Here is a 25234-nt window from a genome sequence, read left to right as displayed (position 1 = left end):
TGTATAAGCTGTGCCTTGAATTTGTGTATTATTTCCTGCATGACGAAATGAACGAAGATAAAAAAAAATTAATCACTGAATTTTCCCGCCTTATGTTTTTTCTCTCTCTCTCAAATGCTACCGTATATGAATATTTATATCACTCCCTGTTTTGTTGGTAATTTTTTGAAGGCTAAGTTTCTCTTTGTATCCATTGCTTTCTTTAATTGCAATTTTTACTTTTGACTCGTCATAAATCTAGGTGTCGCTGACTTATGATGACCATTTCTGGCCCTTCGCGATTTCCTGTCAATTGCAATGAAATCTGTTACTGTAATGCATAATTTTTTATCTGTTGTGAACTTGTGTTGTGATTTATGGCACGACGAAATAAACGTATTGTCTATTGTCATAGTTCATGTTTTTAATGAAAATAATATATAGGTTCAGATTCTAATATATAAAACCAAAAAGGCAACACATATTATATATGTTAAACAGTAATGTCATATCGGTGTTTGAAACTTTGTGTCATTTCACCTTGTATCGAAATATATACTATAATATATGATTGTTTGGAATCAACATGTTTTGTTATTTCATGATTGGAGTTTTTTGGCCCAATGCTATATTTGAAAGGTTTGTCATACTGTATTTTTGTGAGGTTTCCGATTACAACTTATATTCACCTTATGTAGTCAAGTCAGCAACAGCAAACAGACGTCTTTCAGCCTGTGATTTCGCTCCACAAATTTGCCATCAAGTTACAATTTCTTCAAATTTAGGTATGGACTATCATTTTAAAGGGCTTATATTACAATAATTTTCATAATTCGGACAAGGTTTCATTTTTGGGGAAACGCGGTAGTAAGCAGTGGCATTGACACAACTTGAAGAACTGTATGGCAGGTACCGGACTTCAGTGCTACCAGGTACTGCAGTACTGGTAGCCGGACATCCTATCTAATATAGTCAGCATAGTATATATAGTACGGTACCGTATTTTATACCTTGGAAAAAGATATTACGAGTTCCACCTGATCCAGTACACTCCAGGTGCAACATTGGCCCTGAAGCAACAGCTCAAACTCGCTAATGAAAAGCGAAACCGCCGCGTCCCCCAAGAGTGAGATAAAAACAGTGTCTGGCAGCAGCCGTCACGCTCCGATGGTTCGTTTGAAAGTCCGTAATTCACTAAGAAAGGATATTTTTAAATTTCCGTACTAAATTTTTTTTTAACCCAAGTTTTTTTTGCAAATTGAATTTGATTTATAAGGATTCGAAAATAAAATCTTTTTCTGAAAATCCGGTTCGGATAGGATGTTTCCCCGAATAGGACTTCAATGTTGAAAAGCGACAAGTCGACAGTGATGGAACAAATTAGAGCTGACTTGTGCCAAGCATGGTTCATGGTTGTAAATATGGGCTCGTTTTCGTAGTTTTGGATATCTTTTGCTCTTTTTCAACCATATTTCTAAAATTTAGCCTCATGTCATAAAACTCATCGGTGCTTTCGTTTTGAGGGATATTTGGTTTCGGTACCGGTATGATACTGGTAGTATCCTTGTCATTGTCTTTTACTGCATAATGGCAGTTTCTCGAATATTCAGAATATTTGGGAGCAAACCAGAAAGTAATGATTTTAAAAATGTAAATCTTTTTTACACACGAACCCAAGAAACATTCTCAAAATTAGCATCTCGGTGATTAAGTATAGGAAGAATACCGGTACTGTTATATCACTCCAATTATCGCTTATTTCAAGCCTCAGGCAGTTACCGTATCCACTGGTATGTTCTGGCTTCTATCTTTCAGTAGAAATTTTTGATGTGACGAACAATATTCAACCAGCTTAATACATAAGTATTGTATTTATTAGATAGTCTCCTACATTGCATGCAAAACAAAAAAATGTTATGAAATGGACCTACTAGGAGTCAAACCCCACCCCTAAAAGCTGAAAATGCCATTGATCAAACCATCTTATAGCCTAATCCCAAAAATATTCTGTAAGAGTTCTGGTCAACTCTCCAATGAGTATCTTTTTTATTTTATTTCTTATTTATATACATTTAACTGTGAATCCTAATAGCCTAGTGAACTTGGGGGGAGCTGACTCCGATGACCTTATGGTCGTATCGCTCCCCCCAGTCTATACCGAATTAACTTTGTGTATATTGTATATATTATTTTGTGTACCATTGTTCGTTTACGGTTGACAAAACAATAAATCTCTCTCTCTCTCTCTCGGTATCGGGGTCAAGGGCCAAGGAAACATTTCAAATGTGTTCTGTGCGTTCCACTTTCTAAAGTAGCCTATATTGCAAACCCCTTGTATCGTTTGGTTGGTGGAGGTTTGGTATCATGCTAGCCATTTGTGTTAGCGCAACTATTGCGTTCAAAATTTGGGAATTAGAGCTGTGGAGTGCTAGAGTACGATCTGGATCCTGGAATATATAAATATCAGTATATTGTATTGTTAGATGATACCGTAGACTTTGCAGAGTTTGCTTGCAATATTGCAAGCCTGTTCAAACTTCTGAACTTGGGTGCACAGGTATTATACTCTGATATTTCTGTATTTAGCTCACGAGATTGGATTTGTTTCATTCGCTGATTGTCTGTTAATGTTTGATTTGTGATAATTGAGTTCCTGTACAGATAGGAATGGATTCATACGGTAGCTGGACTCCTCGCCGCCTTACGGTGGTTAACGTAACCGCTGGTCGTTCACGGCTTCCTCCACCATCAAGTCCATGCGTACGAAAAAAAACAAATAACTGACTAACTAAACCCATACCTGCATACCCGACCTGGACCAGTAACCGGACGAGAGCCCGTGGTTCGCCATATGATTAAGCTGTCTTATCGGCTTTCCTCTCCCTCGGAATAAATATGTAAATCCTATCCTATTGCAGTATTGGTTGAATATTAGTGAACGAACTTTAGCACAGAATATAAATAATGTGATTTATTTTTTTCAGTTTTAGCTTAAAAACTCAAAACCAGAAAACTGTTATGTATTCTTCAATTCCCATACAATGTTTTCGGTGTTCTATGGCTTGTAAAAGGATTATGTGTGTTTCAAATTACACTGATTCATTTAGTGGTTACTCAAGAACAATATGTAATATTATTTCTTCCAATATGGGGAATAATATTCTTCAGAATAAACATCGAAGAATTAACAATTCCAATTTTAAATTTTCAACGATTCACACTTTAAAACGGGAGGATGGAACTGAGGTTGAAATCAAAAAAATGGACTGGAAAGACTTTAATAAGCATTGTCTTGAAACAATTGATATCAATTTTCCTGCAACACCAGATCATTCACAATCATTTGCGGATTTTGCCAATTATTCAAAAAGTTTGAAAGCACTGATAACAATGGGTGTTGAGCTTCATTCAATTGAAAGAACACACCCCAAAGCACTAGATTTCTTGGCAACTCTAGACTTAATTAATGACATGAAGCCAAAAGTTGAATTTTTAATAGATCTCGGAATATTACATGAAGAAGTAAGCCGAATTATTACAAAGAATCCTCTTATCTTGGATCCTAAATTGGACATACAGAATATGAAAGAAGTGTAAGTTGATGAGAAGAGGTATATCCTTCTATTTTTTATTTGATATGTTTAGGAAAACTTGCTCGAGCATGGGCCAAATTTAATATCAGAGTAATCTAAGAGGAGAATAGTTCAAACAAGATCTATTTTGAGTATTTGTCTACCAGTATGTTCTACTTCATTATACTTTAACACCATACGCATGCCATAACAAGTAACACATAACAAAGCCAAAAATTCCAAATCTCTACTTGAGGAACTCAAAATTTCAACTCAATGAAAGTGTACCACAAACTCCGATTAAACAGCCCTACGTATACTTATACATCTTTTTCTATCCACAGAGTTGACTATCTCTCTGAAAAAAAGTTTACAAAAGAAGAAATGTTGTCCTTGATAGTTAGATGTCCAGCTGTGCTATCTAATCCTGTGCTTGAGTTGGACGGGATTTTGGGATTTTACCAAAAGCTTGCTACAAACAGATCAGAACGAAAAATTCAATTCACAAATAAAGAACTGAAAATTATAATAATCAGGTCTGTTCTCAATTTATGACATAATTTTCACAACATGCTTGGTCTGCTTTATGAAGGTAGGAAGAAGACACTAAAACTACTAAGGTGAATTTCAATTCTTGGATGGGTATTTTTTTTTGCCAAAAGCTCATTCAAAATGAAAGGAGGGATGTAATTTATTTGGACATTTTAGGAGGAATTTAGTAATCATAGGGCAAAGTTGAAAAAGCTGTTTTGAGAAAATGAGTATAAGGTATATTTTTTATTTTCATTGAAATACTTGGGATATGTGGGATAATATAAATATAGTGGGATATGCTTAGGATAGGATTCACATATTTATCTCGGGGGAGATGAAAGCCGATAATATGGCTTAATTATATGGCGAACCATAGCCTCTTGTCTGGTTACCAGTTCATGTCTGGTATGGGATTGGTTGGTCAGTTAATTGTTTCAGATGCATGGACTTTATGGTGAAGGAAGCCATAACCGACAAACGGTTACGTGAACCACGTTACGGCGACGAGGTGGAAAGCAATTCTCGCCCACATAATTATCCCCCACTGGATTCGAACCTGTAAACCCACGCCTAAAGGTGAAGATAATTTATTTTGTAATAAATGTTGAGAATAAGGCAAAAGATTAAAACATGCTCTGAAAGAGACATGGTCATTCTCATAGACTCTGGAATTGTCATAAATCGAAAGTTAAGACTGTAATTTATGATTCATGACAATTTGTATATATATTTCAATTTCAAATAAGCATTACCGGTACTTTGAAAAATTACAATTAATTCAAGAATAAATAGGTTCTCTTCTATCCTAAATTGCTAAAAATTTTCACTTATATTTACAGGTGTCCAATACTTATTTTAAGCAATCTATATGGAGTATATGAACAAGTCAGAACTTTGGAACTTTCTTGTGAATTCACATTATTACAAATAAGAAAGTTAATTTTGGGATTTCCCCACATACTTATCAAAGGTTAGTCACATTGGGTATATAATGGAAACCCCGGTTTAGAATTAGATTTTATTTTTTGAAACTTCAGCCAAGGCTGCCCTAGGATCTATGTTGCAAGGATGATTCTATTGTAGGCATTTGCAGCATTTCCGGCATAGGTGGTCACTTTCAACTTATTATTTCTCATTTCATTCTGTAAATTTTTATTGCGAGGAGTTTCATGTTGTCAGTTGCATTGTTTCATCTTTAATTAATAGTTTGAGTTTGCCATTCCAGTTCCAGTATAGATTTTGGTCTAATAATATATCAATTTCTGCATCATTTCTCAAAGTTTTTACCTAGAGTGCTTAGAAAGCACCATTTCACAGAGATCATCGGTCAGCTTTTTCTCTGAATTTTATATTGATATTTACAGATGCTAAGCAACTTGATCTTTTATACAAATTCTATAATCGTGAGATGGGATATTCAAATGAAGAACTTGTTGATTTTCCAATGGCATTCGGTTCAAGAATAGGGGTAAATATTGCATAAACATAACACTTTCGTACATGAATCAACAATATATATTAATATTGTTCGATATGGCCCAAAGTCCCAAAGGAAATTATCATGGCTTCATATTGTTGAGGCATTGTGTTTTTGTACTGAACATTAGCTTTTCAGGTGGTGGGACTGTAGTGTTAGCCAAAACTGATAATTTATGATTTCAAGTGCATTCTGAGCACCATTATTGAATGTGAAATACAAAAAGAAGCTGATGTATACTCTCTTGTATGAAATCAGATAATGCTGAGGGATTGAGATAATGTTTTTTTCCCATATCCAATGGTGATCCATTGTAAAGGGCAACCCCGGACACAATCTAGTTTACTGGATAACTTGATAGAGTAATCTCCTATATAAAATCCACCGTAATTTTTCTGTATTTCTCCCATTTATTTTTTTATTTCACAGATTGTAATGGAGCGCCATTATTTTTTGAAACATTTGAAGAAAGCACAATATAAAAGAGATAAACCAGGTTATATATCATTAGATGATGTGTTTCGTGGTACAGATGAAATTTTTTGTGAGAAACATGGACAAGATGTCAGAACTTTCAGGAAATTTATTAAAACTCTGTAGTTACTGCTTCCATATGTGTTGCAGTATTTTGTAATAAGTCATAGCACTTTCGTGTCGCTTTCGCCAATAAAGAAAATTTACTTTGTTATATAATTGATAGCAGTTAATAGTTCTGCTCATTCTATTTACCATTGGCAGTTGTAGTATGCTGGGAATGGGTTAAAAAATGTCCACCTCTACAATTCTGTAACAATATAGTAAGTCAAGGTAAATTCATATTTTTCTCGAGGTAGTCTTATCTGGCCATGGATAAAAAATATTCTTCATGATAAGGTTCGTAATATTCAATTTATATTAAAATCAAATGTACCGTTAACTAGAAATTTCTTAAAGAATTGCACACTCTGAATCTTAGGATATCCTCGAAATCGCTTGTTTAGGGTTCTGGTCTGCTCCAAAAATGTTGGTGTTCAGTGATTACGAAAGACCTAGTCCTTTTGACGGACCTCCGGAAGTATGTGCACCAAGATGGTGCACAACCTGAAAATAGTATGTGTACCAGGTTAGGGTTCAGGTTGTGCGCCATCTTGGTATACATACTTCTGGAGCACTCTTGTGATTTGGAAACGGTGTCACGAAAATGTCTTTTCCCGTTTCAACACACTTCTGAGTTTTGGTAGACATACTTTCAGGGCAAGTGGTTAGAGTTAGCATATGAAGTTGGATTCAATCACGACTATGTTCTGGGTCAGGATAGTTAATTTGGTGGCAGGATGTTGGGGTATTCACGTAATGAGTTTCATTCATGCAAATGGGGCTCAGCGCTGATTCCCAGAGAAAATTCGGGCTGGCAAATATTTCAAGCTTTTTGTGCCAACCGATTGGTATCCGTAAACAAGCATAAATGAAACATTTTTTTTGTGGAGGGCTCTCTGGGCAAAGATTATTTGTCACTCTTGCCGCCGGGTGCTGAGGATGTAAACACGGCTGGCTCATTTTTATTTCACCGTCGCGCTTAGTTGTTGCCGTTTTCTCATTTGAATTCTAGTTCGCAATTTCATACGCAACCAGTTAGCTGGTGGCATGCACTTTCTTGGCAGTTCCCGCGAGAATGGCCCCTGATTTGGACCAAGTCCTTGTTTGTCAAAGTTTTTGTTGTCGTATGGCGAAAGTTGCCAAGTTAATTTTCGTTCTTCATCTGAAGTATGCACTGATGGTGGAAGAGGAAAATTCTCTTGTGGTTGTCGTGCTGTTGTAGGTGGCGGACTTGGTGTAGGTGTTTGTGTATGTATATGCAGTCTGAAAATATTTAAAATAGGTTAAGTTCCAAACAGACGAGGCAAAATATCTGACTGCGCATAGGACAATATATAAATGCGAAGGCAACAAAGTGCTACGGTAGGAAAAACGGCAAGGCGTTAGGCAATTATTTTCAGATTTACAGTTAGTTTTAATACAAATGTCGACAAAGCCATAAACAACACAATCTATTAAGCGGTTTCGAACTTTCAAAAAGTATATTAGGCGACTGAAAGTAGGTTTGAGGAAACTAAATGTGAACGAATTTTTTTATAGAATTTTTATTCGCCCTTGTGATTATGGGGCAATAAAAAGAAGTGATTTATACAGTGGTTATCAATAAAGTCACTCCTGATAAAAAAAAAATGACCTAACACAGACCAAAAAATACGAGCGAAATCTGTTACTCGACCTAGGTTTTTAAATTTAAGTTGTACTTAAAATAATTTTAAACCCTGGAGAACGCAGTAATAATTGATAAAACTAAATACTTTACGTTGGCAGGTGATGGCTGTAGTCTATTTCTGATTGAGGAGGAGTTCCAGGATCTCTAGGTTTATTTCGTTGAAGATGTATTATAGGCAAATTCGGAGCGTTTGAAATCGCATGTTTCCAATGAGGAATTAATCTGTGTGCCTTCAGACCTGTGAATCAATGAGATTAATATTTTCTGGTACTAGCCGATATAAAAGAACATCCAAGTCATAAAAACTATTTTCGTTTATAGCTATATAATTTATCGCCTGAATTTTACGTTTAAGCCATCAGGCGGACCTAATTAGTAGGGCTGGGAATGGTTAACCGGGTAATCATCGGGACGCAACGAGCAAACGTCACGTGATGGTTTACCGGGTAATTTTACCCGGTTAACGGTTAAAGTGTTTCCCTGAAATTCTCAGCTCCGATAATCTGACGATGCATACCTGTAGGAAATGAATGGTTTTCTATAGTTGTTGTAAGCGCAGCAGCAGTTTGCGGTGGGCGACGGCATTTTGTGCTTCTTGGTTTTATCCGCAGATCAGGTGATATACCTGGTCCAGCCGGAGTCCCAGTTCTGTAAAATAGTTTTATTTTAAATATAATGTTATTTCATGCCTAGTTTTAATATGGAGTCATTGCTGACATTCAATTCATTTGAATCTGTTCTGGACAAAGACTTTTTTGCCAAGCCAATGGAAATATAGTTTTATTTTTTATACTTCTTCGCGATATATATACTAAAACTGATTCTAGTAGAATCTATATCATAAATACAATCTGTATTATGTACCTTGGATCTTTGTGTATAAGAAAATGCGATTCACTCAGAGGTTCCTTGTATACATAATCTCTTTGCAACCGACTTCTCAGATGTCGTTCAAGAGGAAGTCTTGGTAGTCTATATGCTGTCGATGGAGCTCGTGGATCAGAATCTCTTGCTGAAACGAATCCTGATGTTATTCCAGGATAACTCCTTGCAGCTCTCCTGCTTTGTAAAGGTTTAAATGGTGAGCCCTCAGTCTGAATGAATCTTGGCAATTGTTGCGCTAGAGATTGATTTTGATTCCACCTAAAATAATAAGGTTTTCATTGGAATTTCAAATAGAAATGCCTACTTTGTTGATTACGTGTTGCTCTAATTTAATTTTTTTGTATTGGATTTCAACGGCAGCTCAAATCTTTCGTATATATATTTAATCTCTCCAATTTTTTATTGTTTTCCCGTTTATTTTTAACTAATCTATGGTTTTAACGCAAAACTGTTTCGTTATTTATCATTTATTCCGCAATTAGTTTTAAACTCATGAAGTAAGAATAGGAAATTATTTTATTTCTGGGGATGGGAAATCTGATGAGACGGCTCAATCATATGCCGTATCACGTCCTCTCGTCCGATTACCAGTTCATTCCGGATGTTGTATTAGTCGGTCAGTTATTTGTTTCAGATGCATGCACCTGAGTAGCTGTGTCAACCTCTAAATGAAAAATCCGTCTTAAAATTGGCGTAAATTTACGTCCAAAACACGAATATAACGAGAGGGCAAGCTATATAACTTGCAAATATTATTTATCAACTCACCGTATGGAAACCTGCATAAGCGACATGATCTTAATGAAGTAAATATTTCAACTAAATGTAACTATAAATATTCATATTATGGATCAATGCAAAGAAGGACATTCACTTCTCCGTTTCGTGAGCATACTGCAAAATAATCTAATGGTTATATTGTGCGATGCTCAATCTAAAATATGCCAACATTGATTAAAGTAATTACTAGGAAACTACTAATTACTTAAACTAAATCTCGTTTTTGTTTTTTCTTCGTTAATCTAAAAATACTCATGTACTTACACTGGTTCAGCTAATCTTAACAAGGATATGTCAACACTTCGCTAAAGCGTCTCACTGATATTAAACAATGTCATAACACGGAATGGTGGTATCGCGTATCAAGGTATGTTGATAGAATATACAAACTAAACAGCTTGTTCCTCGGTAATACAAGATCGAATGCCTATTATTCAATTATTTCGCTTTGGTCTTCGGCTCGTGTTGATCATTTTGTGTTCACTTTTTCACATTTAATTAAGATCGTCGTTTTAAATGTCCAGCTTAAAATTCGATTACGTGATTTCGTTTTGAGCCACATTATTTTTACAATAACATGGTCAGAGAATGTTACGAATATTTGTATTTCCGTTTTTGATAAGACGATATTGATCTTAGCTTATTTTATCACCTACAAGTCAATATAATCATTGTCACATAGGGCATAGGCTACATCGGCCGAATTAATTGCAGTAGGCGAATACAGTCAAAGACTTTTATGTAAAGGTCCCGGTGCGGCGATACATCTTAATATGCTCACTAAAATCACAGACAATCCTTATCTGAACTATTTGTTTTATTTCGCGGCTAAGGAAAGAAGAATTTACTGTGAAGAGTTACTGTGCCCTTGAATCATAATGGAATTTTATTCAACATGAATTTTTTCAGAGGATTAGTTTTCATTTTACAATACCCACAGAATTTCATTAATAACCATCCGACTTTTTTACGTCTTCACTTTAAATTTGTATGTAAGCATCATGATTATGATAGAACCGGCCAGAATCTAATTTCACTTCAAGTTCCAGAAGAGTCAGATGCTATTTTTGCAACTGGGAAAAGCGCAACAGAAAATACATTCCGTGCAAGGATGATATCTGCACTCGCGCCCTGTCTTGTTTCAATTTGTTGTATATTATATATATATATTATAAGTTTTGTTCTGTACATACACATTAGATGCTGTGGCCTCGTGCAAAGGATATAAATTTATTTATTTCATTTTTTATGTTGATAACTGGGTAATAGCTACTATGTGGACTTACCGCAAACGAAAAAGTGTTTGCTCCAGTTTCTTCTGATACAATCTCCATTCCGAATCAGCTGCTCTTGCTTGGTCCACCAGAAGCGAAATTGCGGATGAACTATCAACTTTTTGAACAAGCATTCTGACTGTTTCAAAATTTAAACTGCTATCGGGTGCAGTTATGAAACGAAAATACGGAAAGTTTTTGTTTTTAGCTTCCAATATATGTAGGATATATGTAATATCTTATTGTACATGTACTTTCTCATATATGCTAAGTTGACCATAACAAAGCAGAGTGTTACGTTTAACCCTGTTGCAACCCATTTATCCAATATCTGTGCAAGTCTGGCGACGCTTGATAAAAGAGTTAAATTCACCGTGTTGTAATTTTTTTTATTCACATCCATTTCCATTGTTAGAAATTTTATGTGTTTCGGCATATATATCATTTTCTATTAAAAAGTGAACGAGGTCTATCTAGAGAGTTTAGTTCAGTTTACTTATGGTTATGATTTTCCATTACTGACCTATTCATGTTACCATAACACGGTGTCAGGAAAATAGTCCACTTTCTATGGGTATTGTATAAAACAGGGCGCAAAACATGACATTTTCGGACGCCTACCAAGCTCGTCGAGCTGGAATATCATTAGGTAAAGCTTCATATGTACTGTTTGTCTATAAATATTGCAAACTTCTGCCTTTTTGGACACTTAGTGGACATAGCGATTGTTTCAATATCATGTTGCTGTTCTTGTTCTTTGACACGTTTTTAAAAAGTCGCTTTTCTCTTTGATTACTGGACCAATTGCTTTGAAATTTTCAGTGGTTAAAGATAAATATTTTCTTCAGAAGGCTATTACTTTTTTGTTGTTGCTATGACGTCATCAAAATTATTGCCATTAGGTGGCGCTACGTGTCCATATATTTGAGCATAGCTCTCTTGTTTTCTGCCTATTGCAATACCTTATTGTTAAATTATCTACTATCAATGCATTATCGGCAGTGTCGTATTTATCATTAGACAAGGTAAGCTGAAGCGTAGGGGGAAACATTAATCATTTTTAAATCGTTTTCAAATTGTAAAGGCTTGTTATTGATAGAATAAGACCGGTTTAAAATGTCATAAAAGCGATTTTTGCCATGCCTTCCCACCTCTCGCTACCATGAACAGGTAGTCTATTCGTACTTCACGCAATTTAAAATTTTATTCATGACACCATACCACATTTTTACACAAACGCGAAAAGCTTACTATGGCGTAATAATAGTTTACTACCGGTATGGCGTCATTGTTGAAACGAAACCACACAAATAGCCTAGCCATTGTCTTAATCATACCCTGATTGTCGGTATCAACTTTGCATATCATGTAGTGTGATACTTCCGACAGTCGCAGATAGGCAGCAAAACGAGCTATGAAGTCATCCATATTTGCAGCAATCAATTTATTCAACTTAATTTTGAGATTGTGTTTCAAGACAAATATGTTTTATATTAACAATAACTATGTCATCAAAAATCAAGAAAAAAAAACATAAATTGGAAAAATAATAGTGCAGCTTAACTTTGGTACACATATACCACAAAAACTCGAATACTTCTTAAAGCTTTATAGATTGCGGGAGTGAAATGAGTATGATAGAGCATATATTTAAATTTCCATTACCAAATAACTAGCAGAAAATAGCAATTTCACATTTGATAATTTCAGATTTGACAACATCAGTCAACAACACTACTATATGTGTATTGGAATCGCCAGCAATTCAATACACAGAAATATTTCAACATCAGAGTAAAACAAATGGCCGCATTTTAGTGTATCCCCATACATCTGAGAAAATTAATTTCTGTAACTTGGACTTTTAATATGGTCAGATGTTCCCAGATGAAAGATTTTAACTACAATCCACATTTAGAACAAGTTATTTACAGAGTTTAATTGAGGAAAAATCTTTTACCTCCTACTTTATGATGTATATTTATTGACTCAAAGTTGAAAATTCCTTTTTCTTTTATATCATTGAATTATTGCCCAAAAACAACCTTAACATGTTCAGATGAAACATCACAAAAAGATTTTTCTAGAAGCAAAACAATATTTTTTAATTTCTCAATTTTTGTACAAAGCACGAAATTACCATCTGGGGAGTGAAAAGTCCTATTAAAGCGTAAAATCCACGACCAATCCATGTCAACGGGTAAACAGACATTGCATCCTAATATTTGACCAAAAAAATGAAATAATCAAGACAGGAAGTATCTTGGTTCAGAGCGTCTGGTGTTTGCAAACTCTTGCATAATAAAAATTTGATAAACAACTCATTCAAAGCAAGAATTGCCATCAGGAATAAAGTGAAAAAGACGAAATGATAGAATAATCACAATGTGAAAAAAATACATGACATGCAAATTTTCTATTATCTCTGCTACAAGAATTCAGGTCCATGAAATGCAATATTGCAAATAACCAGCACTCAACAGAAAGTAGAAGGTTTAATATGAATACATTTCCTTAATATTAGTATTCAGTCCTCCTTGCAATCTACTGCATGGCATCTATCCATATTTGCATATCACATATTATACCCCTTGTATATTTTCATAATACCCTGTCAACACTGGTATCAACCAGTTCAAACCAGCTTTTGAAGTGATTACCCTAACTGATATGCTCAAATGATTGATGCTGATAAAATCTACTAATTTTATTCAAATTTTATGTAATGGAATAAACTGAATGAATAATAAAATGTTTGTAATTTGTTGTAAATAAAGTAAGCACCTGCATACAGCGAAGTAATATGCCGGATAGATGGCATCCAGGTACGAGTTATGAGTTTCAAATTAATTAAATGATTATGTCACTACTTAGAATGCTATTTATTATGTCTCTCAGTTTCTCCGAACACTTGGACAAAACCATTTAAAATTTCAATAAATATTTACTAATATAATCCAAGTTAGGAGATAGACAAAACATAGGGTACTCCTGGAGTATGCGCACCAAGATGTCTCATAACCTGAACCCTAACCTGGTACACAACCCGAGTTCAGGTTGTGCGCCATTTTGGTGCGCATACTTCAGGAGGTCCAAACATAGATCGAAGAAATCCAAGAAAACAACATAATAGAGAGGAATACAGACCATTCGCTCTGAACAAGAAGAATAGTATGTTCTGGTGAATATACCAGATATTAGAAATATGCATCATAACAATTTCATTGTAAATATACGAAGAAAATATTTATTTAGAACATAACAGAGAAACTCGAAAAACGGATTTTGCTTCGATATATTTAATCAATACATGGATCAATATACCAAACCTTTTTAAATCAGAACGTCATGTCTTATCATGATATCTTATCAAGATTCTCTTCCACAAGATAAATTATGGTCTTATCATATACGTTAATATTGAAGTTGAATATATTGAAAGCGGTAATTTCAATTGTCTGTATTCGGAAAATGATACTTTTTCAAAATTTAATTCAGACATATCTTTTGAATAGCTTTAGTCAATAGTATAATGCTTTTCATCTAATTATATAAAGTAAAATAAATCCATATAATGATTATGTAATGTATTAATACTGTTATCAAAAGGTTGTGAAGAATTATGTAAGAATATTGTTCAAATCAATTCAAATATAATACTGATTGTCTGATGGACACAAAATTTTATTTTGAATTCTGTTTTGAAGTGTTTGAATATAATTTACTGCTTAGTATAGTAGTTGCTGTACATGTAACTGCCTGTCCAAAGACTCGCTAAAAGGGAAACTATATAAATAACAAAAGTAATTGCTGTGAAAATACAGTGCTTAATGGTAGATTACACCAGGGCTTCGCGAACTGGGAAACAAACTTCAGGGGTCACAAAGTGTATACCAATTTCACACAAAGCACTATATCTTATGTACATTTTTAGAATTGTACAAAACATAAATCTCACGATTTCGAGAAAATACATAAGATCAGAGAAGCGGCGCGATTGCATAACAATGTCGATTTTACAGGCGTCACAGAAAATTTTTATATATTGGAAGGGTTGAAAGCTCAAAAGTTTGGGAAACCCTAGATTACACCATCATTTGAGAATACACAGCAGAAGAAAGAGTATACCTTAATAATATATAATACAAATTATTAAAAATGTAATTAATCAATAAAGGTTAATAAAACTGACTGATCAACTTAGTTTTCTCGCAATAAGTTGCCGTATGGTCCCAAAAACGCCGCCATCGAATAATGCTTGACAAATACTAAACGTTAGTTAAACCAATATCCTCCAAGTGTGGAAATTCTCACACGGTTGTTTCAAACTGATATGTTTCTGGAACATTGATGCATACTACTCTTATTCTATCTTCTTGTATTATATCATCTGGTGGACTTGATGCGTCCACACAAGCGGGTAAATCGGAACTTGATATGGATGTAATATTAGAATAGCTAGCGCTTCGTCTCAGATGAGATGTGCCAGGATCAGGTCTTTGCGCTTCAGAGAAACGAACTGATTTTGTTCTTCTTGGAACTGCTGAGTCATCCCGAGACGCATTTGGTTGCCTAGTCATCTTTCTTTTCAACCAACTTGATCCTTCTAGTTTAGGAAACTTAGGATGATTGACGGGTGAATTTTCCGAACTTGATTGTAAACCAGGAGTGGATCCATCCATGGTTTTATGAACGTGAACATGAACTTGGGATACACCTGCAGATTCCAGATCTGAATAACGAAATGAACTTTGGTAAAAGGTACAAAACTGTGTCAAATATTTTTTTACTATCTCTCATTTATTAAAACTGGGATATGCAGGGTTTATGGACATGGGTCAGACTTTTGTCACGTTTTTCTAACACCTAACTTTCTTTGGGAATAGTTAGCCAGTTATTCATTTCAGATGCATGGACTTAATAGTGGAGAAAGCCATAACGACCAGCGGTTGGGACAACCACCCTAAGACGAGTAGGAGTACAGCAATGCTCTCGCATACAACTATCCTCCACAGGGTTCAAACCTGCGAATCCAAGCAGGGTATTAAGAGCACACTCTCATTGCAAGAAACTCTCAAAAAAAATGAGAGTACTGATTAAAGAGTCGAAAACAATCACTGATGCACCCAGCTAGACTAGATTCCAGTTCAGGCGACTTGAGGATACTTAAGGCATTTTTTTGTAACTTAAAAGCAGAACACACACCTGAATCACTGTCATTATCACTGTTTGCATTTCTCAGCCATCTCAAAGTGAAGACAGATCCAACAGATGTCGCAAGATTGTGACTGCGATTCATCACACTTGTTCCCAGTTTCTCTATATTTGTGTTTATCGACTGAAACAAATTAAAATACTATAAGATGAACATAGAGGTGAACTGTTGACTTTGACTTCATTTACTAAAATAACATACGGTACTTAACAAAAACTTGTAAACCAATATGAAAGTCTTTTGAAACAATATTCTTATATCCAAAAGTAACCAAAACCGTCTACCATCCCATAGAAATTTAATTTCATAATATAAAAAGTTGAACTAAACTATATATTGTATGATTTTCTACAGTTTCAGGGGTTGAATGTTGCACAGAATGACAATTTTGGAGCGAAAATATTCTGAATCCAAGAATACAATATGGAAATGGAATACAGTCGTATCGGCTTGCACGTAATTTACGGATTTACGGAATTACATAATTATTTGGAGTTACGGAAGGGAAGTTACGAATTACGTAAAGTCGTAATTATTGCATTGAAACGAGCTTTCTTCAAAGCAGTCAATTTCGTCGATTGCGAAAAATGAAAGCTCAACAAGTAGAAGAAGTTAGAGTTCCGGTATTCGCAGCCGTTTTTCTCTCTTTTCTCTCTCTTGATACGTAGGTGAAGGAAGGCATGACGCGTTGCCATTTACTAACCTATTATCAACCTATCTGGCATGGCCAATGTAAATTATTAACGTAGTTAAGGGGGAAGAACTGAGTAGGGCCGTTTGACGCCAACACACCTGGTTTCAACTTCTCTCGCATCTTATCTAGCATGGCCATGGCCAATGTACATAATAACCGTAGATAGGGGGAAGAATTGTGTAAAGACCGATGGACGCTAACACGCCCGGTTTCAACTTCTTCGGGTGAAATGACTAATGAACGCAGGAGATCAATCTATCAAACATTTGTATCCATTTTACTTTTATTTATTATTTACTTGTTCCAGTTTTCCGTTCCTTATGGTATATATGTTCCGTTTCTATTTTATAGTCACGCGTTTAAATAGTGGCAATTCCCCACCAAGTGTTGATTAGCAATGCTTAACCATTCTTTATTGTTAATATCAACACTTGATATATGAACATGGAATATCATACTGTTTTTGGCTGTTTTATTTCAGACTTGGGGTATAAACAGGAAAACATCCATAACCTTTCAATACGACGATCTTGTGAAATTTAGCGAAGAGCTTTGGCGACGAATTGGAACCAAATAAGCGAAAAGAGCGATTGATCACTCGCGCCAATACCTCGCCGTGATAATTAATGTCGCGCTTATCAAATAGTAATATGACGACAAAAGAGAGATTGCGTAATGAACCAACGCAACTTCGTCTTCTCGGCATCGGTAAAGCGATTGAGACCGCAGAGAAACAACAAAACGACGGATTCCTCGCGGACCACTAAAAATTTAACTGCTATCAAATATGAGCCAGTGTGTTTATTCTGTGCGAGATCCATTTTCTATTACAAAATCTTGATGTTCTGTTAACGGTTTTATCGTTATATATCAGTTCGGACTTGGCCTTGCTCATGATGTTTTTCACAATTCCTCCCAATATTTCGGCCATATATGATTAACTGTCTTACCAAATGCGGCAACTTATTTTGATTTATCGTCGACTTGAATACCACCGGCACTCGACCAAATTTGTGTCAATCTTGGCCGATAGGATCGCCGACTTGAGTCAGCAAATAAATGTCGTGAGTGTAAAATAAATGTCACAAAATGCATTGTTTTGCGATATAACTTTGTATTTTTGGAGAAGGCATATCATATAAGTTCGATATTCACATTATACGCAAATAAATAATATTTGATCTGAATTTATCGTTAATTTATTCTATTTTAGTATATTCTATTTATTTAATTCTAATTTATGTTATAAACATTCACTACGCAAAATGATTAAATGTAAAATGAAGCATGGTAATCGGAATATCGTCAATAAGTCGACATCAATAATTATTATTATAAAATGCTAACAAGGCAGTAATGTCGGATAATGCAGAAGACGCTGCAAAAACAAGTCTTCGTCGCGAGGAAATCTCAAGTATAATCAAACCAGAGAATACGCTCGTCGTTGGTTAATAAATTAGAAACCCGTAATTTTTATTCAGTACTAAGGTGGTTTTAAAAAACTATCATTTTCATAAATATCCGTATACCAGTGTCGGTAATGATAAAATAAAATTGATCGCATAAAAATGGGACGGTTAATTTGCGAAGGCGATAAAGGAAAACCAAAGCTAACACAAAAGATCAAGATTAATTTGAATTCACTCCTTGATAGTTGTCTTTAACATCTGCCGCCGGCGTGTAGTACTATATGAAAACCCAACTTCAATTTCTTATTCGGAAAAGAAGTGGATTCAATTGGTTGGTATGATAGGTTTAAATGCGTGGGAAAATATCGCAATTACGGGGTCATTACGTAATTGATTTTGCCGTAATTACGGAATTGATTTTTGTCAATTACGTGCAAGCCTAAGTCAGTCGATTCTATAAAGTAATCTTTTTCAAATGTTTGATCCATTTGAGAAATCTTGATTCTATTCTCCGTAAATTTAAAGTTATAACTTAGGATTGGATTTTCATATTTAAACCAGGAGAGAAGAAAGCCGATAATATGGCTAAGCGTGGCGAACCACGGTCTCTCACGCGGGTTACATTCCATGTTCGTTATGGGAATGATTGACTAGTTATTTGTTTTAAATGCATGGACTTGATGGTAGAAAAAATTTTAACCAGTAAACCACCCAGCATCGCAACATTGGGTTGGATTAAGCTACAAATCTGCTTCAGGTTTGAAATATATTAAACATTCTTCATACCTGAAAGTTTGGCATACTCGGCATAGTGATGTTGGGCATGCTGATTGTAGGCATTGATATACTCGGCATAGAAACACGAGGGAATTGTACCGAAGAAGGTAATTCAATGTGTAGACGGTCTCTGTTTTGAGAAAAAGTTGATAGAAATTGTTTTCTGAATTCTATTACGAAGAATATAGGCATTGCATTCACCTGGTCTATGGTTTTATTTTTACATTCTCTCTAAGCAAATTGTGACATCTTTGTCGTGACTCGTTCATCCATTGCTTTGTGCAATATACGGTAGTTTTGATTTAGTCAGTAATCGTACACACAATCGCAGAACACATAAGAAGAAATGTTATAGGCTATTGAAGACTGACAAATATACCTATTTTTCATATAAAACAATCAGTTTAACCCAAAGTATGCACCCTAACTTCTTAACACGGCCTACTTTTTTAAAGCAGATCAAAATCCACGATGAGTCGCCCATTTTTGTATTATCTCACCTCAAGTGTGAAGCATATTCCCATACATTTGTAGAAAATTCAGAATTCCTTGCATCATACAATGTTCTTTTGACTGTGTGAGCACCTTTAATAACAGTATCTAAGAATACCTGCTGACATGTGAAGTCATACTTTCTGTAATATCTGTGAATTACAAAAACAACAATTTTTAAAAAAAAATTCTCTACATATAACAATAAAAGGATAGGATTCACATATTTATCCCAGGAGAAAAGAAAGCCATTGAGACGGCTTAACTATACAACGAACCATGGGCTCTCGTCCGGTTACAAGTCCATGATTGTGGATTCACTTGATGGTGGAGATAGATCATTCACCAACTCCTAGACTTGTTTGAGTAAGTTAAGACAATATGTTGATAAAAATCAAGAAATAATATACGTTTACAAAACTTAAAATAATTTTTTTTCAAAAATGAGAAATCAATTGTTTGGGGCCTACAAATATTAAACTACTGTATTCTAAATTGAATTGATTGGAATTTCAAGAAATTTAAAAATATAATGATATAAGTACTTGTTTGCATTGAGTGAAGCTTCCGACTCATGTAATCCTTTACGTTTAGATTTGATAGGAGATTCTGTCTTGAATGACATCGCCTCTTGCACCCTTTTAGCTCTTTGATCACGAAGGTGTTGACAATAATAGCTGAATATAAAAGTTTATTGATCGTACACCTCAAGACAAGATATAAATAGTAGAGCATGTTATAACAACTGATGACATTTAACCTATAATAGAAACTAAAATGAATGAAGCTTGATGAGCCAAGCGGCAAGCACATATCAAAAATTACTGTTTTGTAATTAACAAATCAATAACTGAAACCAGTCATTTCTACAGGAAATTAATATTTGCTTAAAAGATTAAAATTACTTTATAATCAAAATTGAGTATTTTGTATCGAGTGACCCATAAAACTTATATTAAAATATATTGAAAATAAATTTTGTTACATTTAGTGTTAATATTTGCATAATACTATAACAAAAATACAACATTAAAAGATTGAAACTTCCCCTAAAATCAAAATCGCTGAGATGTATGAAGTGACCCATAATACTTTTCCCATATGTATTCAATATAAAGGGTGTCTCAAAAGTGTACACTTTTAATTTTGATTTGCTTTTCAGGTACTCATCATAGATCGTTCATTTTCTCAGTAAGAATAATATGGATAAGTAGTAAAATTTAGGTATTGTTTGTATTTTTCATCAACCCTCAGAATGACAAGGAAATTAACCAAGAAATGAGGTGAAAAATTGCTGTTTTTGCAAGAAACATATCAATCAGTAAGGCAAACTCAGCGCCTCTTTAACAGAGAATTTGGAATTAATTTGGCTCCTACGCGATGAACAATTTATGCAATTCATCGTAAATTTATGGACTATAATCGGAATAGTGAATATTTCATTTTCGACCATCTATAACTTTTCCATTTCAATATAATATTTAATTTGTTTAGACTATTCTTTACTTCCCGATAAATCAAAATTCAAATGTACTTACTGTAATAGGTTGACGCTATTCAGTACAATAGCAACCATGAATGAGACAGCGGAAACAACGATTGCAACAATAGATCCAACAGGAGCAAGAATTACACCCACTTGCACAAAACCAGTGACTGAGCTGATGCTGTTGTTGCCAACACATCTAAATGCATTTACAAAATTTGAATTTGCAGTACTGGTAATTTTTGATTTATTAATATCCCTCTCAGGTATAGTAATTCTGAGAGATTATATTGTCAGGAATTGTACTCCTATACTTGATGATATACGAAGAACTAATATCGCGGTTAATTGAAATGCTTGATGTAGGGATTGCAGGTTACCCATCTTGGGTTCGAATTCTTTACCCACTACCTCACTCAGTGTGTAATAAATTGGATAGGCAATGCCGAACGAGAAAGATTAGGGTCGCTCCTAAAATAATATCCCCTTACATATCGTTAGATATTACCGAATGTTTGTCCGGGCCTTGTACATAAACGAAAATTAGAAATATATAAAACAAATCATAATTCATTGAATCTCCAATGTGAATTAAACTAGCATATATACCCTATGTTACAGGATGTAATTTGAACAATATAATTTCTCAGTCATAATCAATTACATTTAAAGGTCCAAGCGTACTCATGTAAGAATATAAATTTAGAACAGACATCCACTATTTATATGATGTAATGATCTACTACACACTGCCTTAGGGTTTGCTTTAGAAGCACGACATACTAAGTAATTATTTAAGATTGAAACTGTGGATGACTATTAATCAAAGAACATAAGAAATCACATCAATCAACGAAAAAAAAACTATGGTATACCAAATGCAAAACAAGGTGCCTTGCTAAGACTTCAAAAATTTTTCATGAGTTTTATTCGACTTTCAATAATTAACTGTGTTAGAAGTCTTCATACTAACTCTTTTTCTACCAAAGGGCTAATGGATGACATACTAAATTTTTTATTCACATACAATAAATGCATAAAGCACATTTTATAAAATTGGTATAAACTCAATCAGATAGAACAATGAGCTTAGTAATACCGGTAATCCATGAACAATATGGCATGAACTAAATGAACTGTTGTAGCCTAGCGAGCTAGGTGGATTCATATAGCTTCAGAGTCAGATTTCGAGTCAAAGTTATTTGAGACGCTGCACGACTAAAATTTTCAAAACATCCTGATCTCATAATATTTTATACTAAAACTAGAATTGCTGATTAAAAATTTGTCTAATTAGAATGTTGAAAGTCATTGAAAAAAAAACTTACTTATAAATCCCAGTTTTAGAAAGACGAAGATCATTTATTGTGAGAACATGACCATCGCTGCTGAGAGAATACAAACTTCTCAGTTGTCCATCATGCAATAATGATTCCATGGAAATTTCTTTCCCACCTGGTGATATCCACTGTGTTTCTGGGTGTGGTAATCCATCGAAAATGCATGAAATTTTGCAATTATCATATTCATTACAGGTTACATTTTTTGGTTTTTGCATTGTGACATTATAGCATGTCAAATCTTCAATTTCTAAATCAGCCAGCCTTGATCCGAATGACCAGTATGGATAAGAACACACAAGATCATCTAGGGATATTATTGATTGGTCGTGAGTCTGGAGAAATTTCCAAACTTCTTTCTGCATGCAGTCGCAAGATATTGGATTGTTTTTCATAATTACTAGTGATTGGTTTCTAATTTTGACATCCTTGTCTTGTTCAAACTCCAACTGTTTACCAATATATTCAAACACCTCCAAGGATATACTTCTCAAATAATTGCTTGACAAATACAAGTATTTGAGGTTGTTAAAACCATGGAATGCATCGGGACTCAAATAACTGATATGATTGTTATTTAGCATCAATGAAATCAAAGTTTTCTGAACCGAACGAGGAAACTCATCACTTGACACAGTCTTCAATTGATTATTTCCTAAATAGAGATGTTTGAGATTCGTAAGACCCGCCAGCGGGCCACAATCTTCGTTTGGAATTTTCCACAATGAATTCCCTTGAAGCTTCAAATTCTCGATGAGAGGTGGTAAGCGTATTACGCAATTCCTCTGCGCTGTTTCCATTTTATTTTGATCAGCATAATAGTCACCAAGTAGTAATTTATTATTAGAAACATCCAGAGTATTCAAATGTGACAAGCCAATCAAGTTTGGCAGAATTTCAAGCTGGTTATTTTGAAGATATAACTTCCGTACATTTTTTAAACCTCTCAAAGACAGCTTATGAAATCCATTGTGAGAAAGATCGAATACTTCCAAGTTTTCATGAAGCATATTTAAATTCAAGTCAATTGAAATAGCATTGTTGCTCATGTTCAAAAGTTTCAAGTTGGGAAACAGTTCCAGAAATGATGGAAATTGACGAAGCACACCATTACTTAAATTCAATGAAATAAGTCCCTGCTTTGGTGGTAATGTTGTTACATTAAGTTGCACATTTTCAAGAAATAATACTGACAAAGCACGAAGTGAAGAAAAATCTTGACTCAGAATATACTGAAATTCAGTTTCATTTAGTGGAGTAGCGATGGATAAGGAATTCAGATTTCGGGGTAAATTTGAAACAATATCTCGACTGAAATTCTCGCAAATAGCAGTTTTCCATCTATCACCTTCCCCATTTGAACAAGGTAACAAAGTGCTTGGGCATGTAGTTTCTTCACAGGAACATTCCAAAGGACAAACAGGTATACTGACCCATGCATAAGTAGATTCCGATATTACAGATGCAAGTATTATACAGCAGAAAGCATGAAAGCTATCTATTTTAATCATCTTTTGATAAACTTGGAATTGTGATTCCAGTCACTGATAAAGCTTCAAATTAGATTTACATTTTAACAACCAAAACAAACTTATTATTCTTCTACAGTTCTATGATAAAAAAAATAAGGTTAAAAACATGTCTCAAATAATTTGCATAATGACAAAGAGAACTCAACTGATTTTACTAAACAGTTGGTCAAATGGTCGATTTTGGAAGATCATGAAAGTCAAGACTCCCGTATATCTCAAAATAAAAATTGTTAGGCTACAAAATATATATTTTTAAATTTAAAGGTTTTCAGAAACCATACAAATGCAGATGGTTTTCATTTACCCCAAAACAGTTTATAGTCACTTTGATTTACCCATAGCCCGGTACCGTACTGTCTTACTGCTGCACTGTGGTACCGTACGGCGTACAGTACCGGTAGTATGAGAAATTCAATCATAGGCAAATCACTGAATTAACGGCAATCATAAAACGCTAATTGTGAATATCTTCACAATGAATGGTAAGTTAGCATAAGGACCTGCTCTCCATATACTGATATAGTTACAGGGTTAAAATACCGTACTGTAATATTAATAATTTCATTGCCTTTCCTCTCTTTATTGATAAACTTCATAATACCGCACAGCGATACCGGTACCAAATTTCGAAATTAAATCCCATACCGGTACCAGCAAAAAAAAAAACTGACGATTCAATCTCATAATGAAAACTATACCGTTATTGGTATTATTAGGATTTCTGGATTTAGATTGCGGTAAAGAACAAGCGCACTAGCGAAAATACGGCGGCATTGATTGAAGCATTTAACTTGACATTCATATCGTCGACGTCCTTTAATCGCCTTTCTTTGCCGTGTCATTTTCCAGATTTCCCCGTGTCATATTTCCAAAGAAATAAGAGTGGATAGTGGATATAAATATTAAATTATTCTGAGTTGTATTTTTAAAGAAAATTAAATGAGCTGTTGTAACAATAAAAAGAGCAATAATCTTATTGGTAATTTTTATTTACAAACGACCTCGCTTATTTTTCCATGCTAATGCCGTCATTTTTTTATATCTGGTAACAGTATTACATTGAAATCAGCTGTTTCTCTGCGATCGGTAGCTGGTAAGTGCCAAAGTGAGGTCTCAGCGTCAAGTCATTAATTCGTTTAGCGGAGTCGGTAAGCCTATTTCCTTAGTAATTTGTACCGGTACCGGTATCTAGCAATTTCTTTCCTAAATACGAAGTTTTATCCTGATTTAGGACCTGATAAATTATGTTTGTATTGATTGAAACCAATGGGATAATATATTTTAAAAGTATAACGTTAAATCTGTAGGTCAAATCACTTCTTGCCGTCAGAATCACATTTGTAGTCACCAGTACTCATGTCAGTGAGTTTTTGAAGAATGGGTCATAAATACAGAAATAAGTCCATTAGAATGTATTCATATATTTTTTTAATTTAATTTAAAGACATAAAATAATTGACAAAAAAAAGGAGAATTAGAATTTAGAAGGATGGAGTTACGTACGGTTGTGAATTACGTATACGATTTAATCCCATTCAAGACG

At 34.5% G+C, this 25234-nt stretch overlaps 3 protein-coding genes across 3 annotated transcripts; 1 reads left to right on the top strand and 2 right to left on the bottom strand.

Moving 5' to 3' along the window:
• The first annotated feature begins 2941 nt into the window (after nt 1–2941).
• Nucleotides 2942–6162, top strand: LOC120341545 (transcription termination factor 3, mitochondrial-like). Its single transcript, XM_039410077.2, has 5 exons — nt 2942–3572; nt 3896–4087; nt 4925–5055; nt 5450–5553; nt 5992–6162. Exons 1-5 carry the CDS (start codon nt 2998–3000, stop codon nt 6160–6162), a joined length of 1173 nt encoding a protein of 390 aa, XP_039266011.2. The 5' UTR covers nt 2942–2997.
• A 57-nt stretch (nt 6163–6219) lies between these two features.
• On the bottom strand, nt 6220–10606 carry LOC120341546 (uncharacterized). Its single transcript, XM_078120216.1, has 6 exons — nt 9737–10606; nt 9461–9586; nt 8672–8950; nt 8325–8455; nt 7898–8045; nt 6220–7401 (listed from the first exon to the last, which is right to left on the bottom strand). The coding sequence occupies exons 2-6, from the start codon at nt 9484–9486 to the stop codon at nt 7101–7103; spliced, it is 885 nt and encodes a 294-aa protein (XP_077976342.1). The 5' UTR covers nt 9487–9586; nt 9737–10606; the 3' UTR covers nt 6220–7100.
• Nucleotides 10607–12342: 1736 nt separating this feature from the next.
• On the bottom strand, nt 12343–23761 carry LOC120340645 (uncharacterized). The gene is made up of 7 exons (XM_039408957.2): nt 22148–23761; nt 20872–21018; nt 19879–20010; nt 19342–19485; nt 18851–18971; nt 15952–16084; nt 12343–15478 (listed from the first exon to the last, which is right to left on the bottom strand). The coding sequence occupies exons 1-7, from the start codon at nt 23668–23670 to the stop codon at nt 15057–15059; spliced, it is 2622 nt and encodes an 873-aa protein (XP_039264891.2). The 5' UTR covers nt 23671–23761; the 3' UTR covers nt 12343–15056.
• Between the last annotated feature and the right edge of the window lie 1473 nt (nt 23762–25234).

Source organism: Styela clava, chromosome 14 (genome assembly GCF_964204865.1).
Source record: "Styela clava chromosome 14, kaStyClav1.hap1.2, whole genome shotgun sequence".
NCBI classification, from domain to species: Eukaryota; Metazoa; Chordata; class Ascidiacea; order Stolidobranchia; family Styelidae; genus Styela; species Styela clava.
Note: the sequence above shows the minus strand (reverse complement) of the source record. Positions and strands in the feature narration are given on the sequence as shown.

Coding starts and splice junctions, on each gene's coding strand:
- LOC120341545 (XM_039410077.2), top strand. CDS start 2,998: ATGTATTCTTCAATTCCCATACAATGTTTTCGGTGTTCTATGGCTTGT. Junction 5,056..5,449: donor TCCCCACATACTTATCAAAG/GTTAGTCACATT, acceptor TGATATTTACAG/ATGCTAAGCAACTTGATCTT. Junction 5,554..5,991: donor CATTCGGTTCAAGAATAGGG/GTAAATATTGCA, acceptor TTTATTTCACAG/ATTGTAATGGAGCGCCATTA.
- LOC120341546 (XM_078120216.1), bottom strand. CDS start 9,486: ATGTCGCTTATGCAGGTTTCCATACG. Junction 8,046..8,324: donor AAACCATTCATTTCCTACAG/GTATGCATCGTC, acceptor ATTGATTCACAG/GTCTGAAGGCACACAGATTA. Junction 7,402..7,897: donor TACAGCCATCACCTGCCAAC/GTAAAGTATTTA, acceptor AAATATTTTCAG/ACTGCATATACATACACAAA.
- LOC120340645 (XM_039408957.2), bottom strand. CDS start 23,670: ATGATTAAAATAGATAGCTTTCATGCTTTCTGCTGTATAATACTTGCA. Junction 21,019..22,147: donor TCTAAAACTGGGATTTATAA/GTAAGTTTTTTT, acceptor AAATGCATTTAG/ATGTGTTGGCAACAACAGCA. Junction 19,486..19,878: donor GCTTCACTCAATGCAAACAA/GTACTTATATCA, acceptor TGTAATTCACAG/ATATTACAGAAAGTATGACT.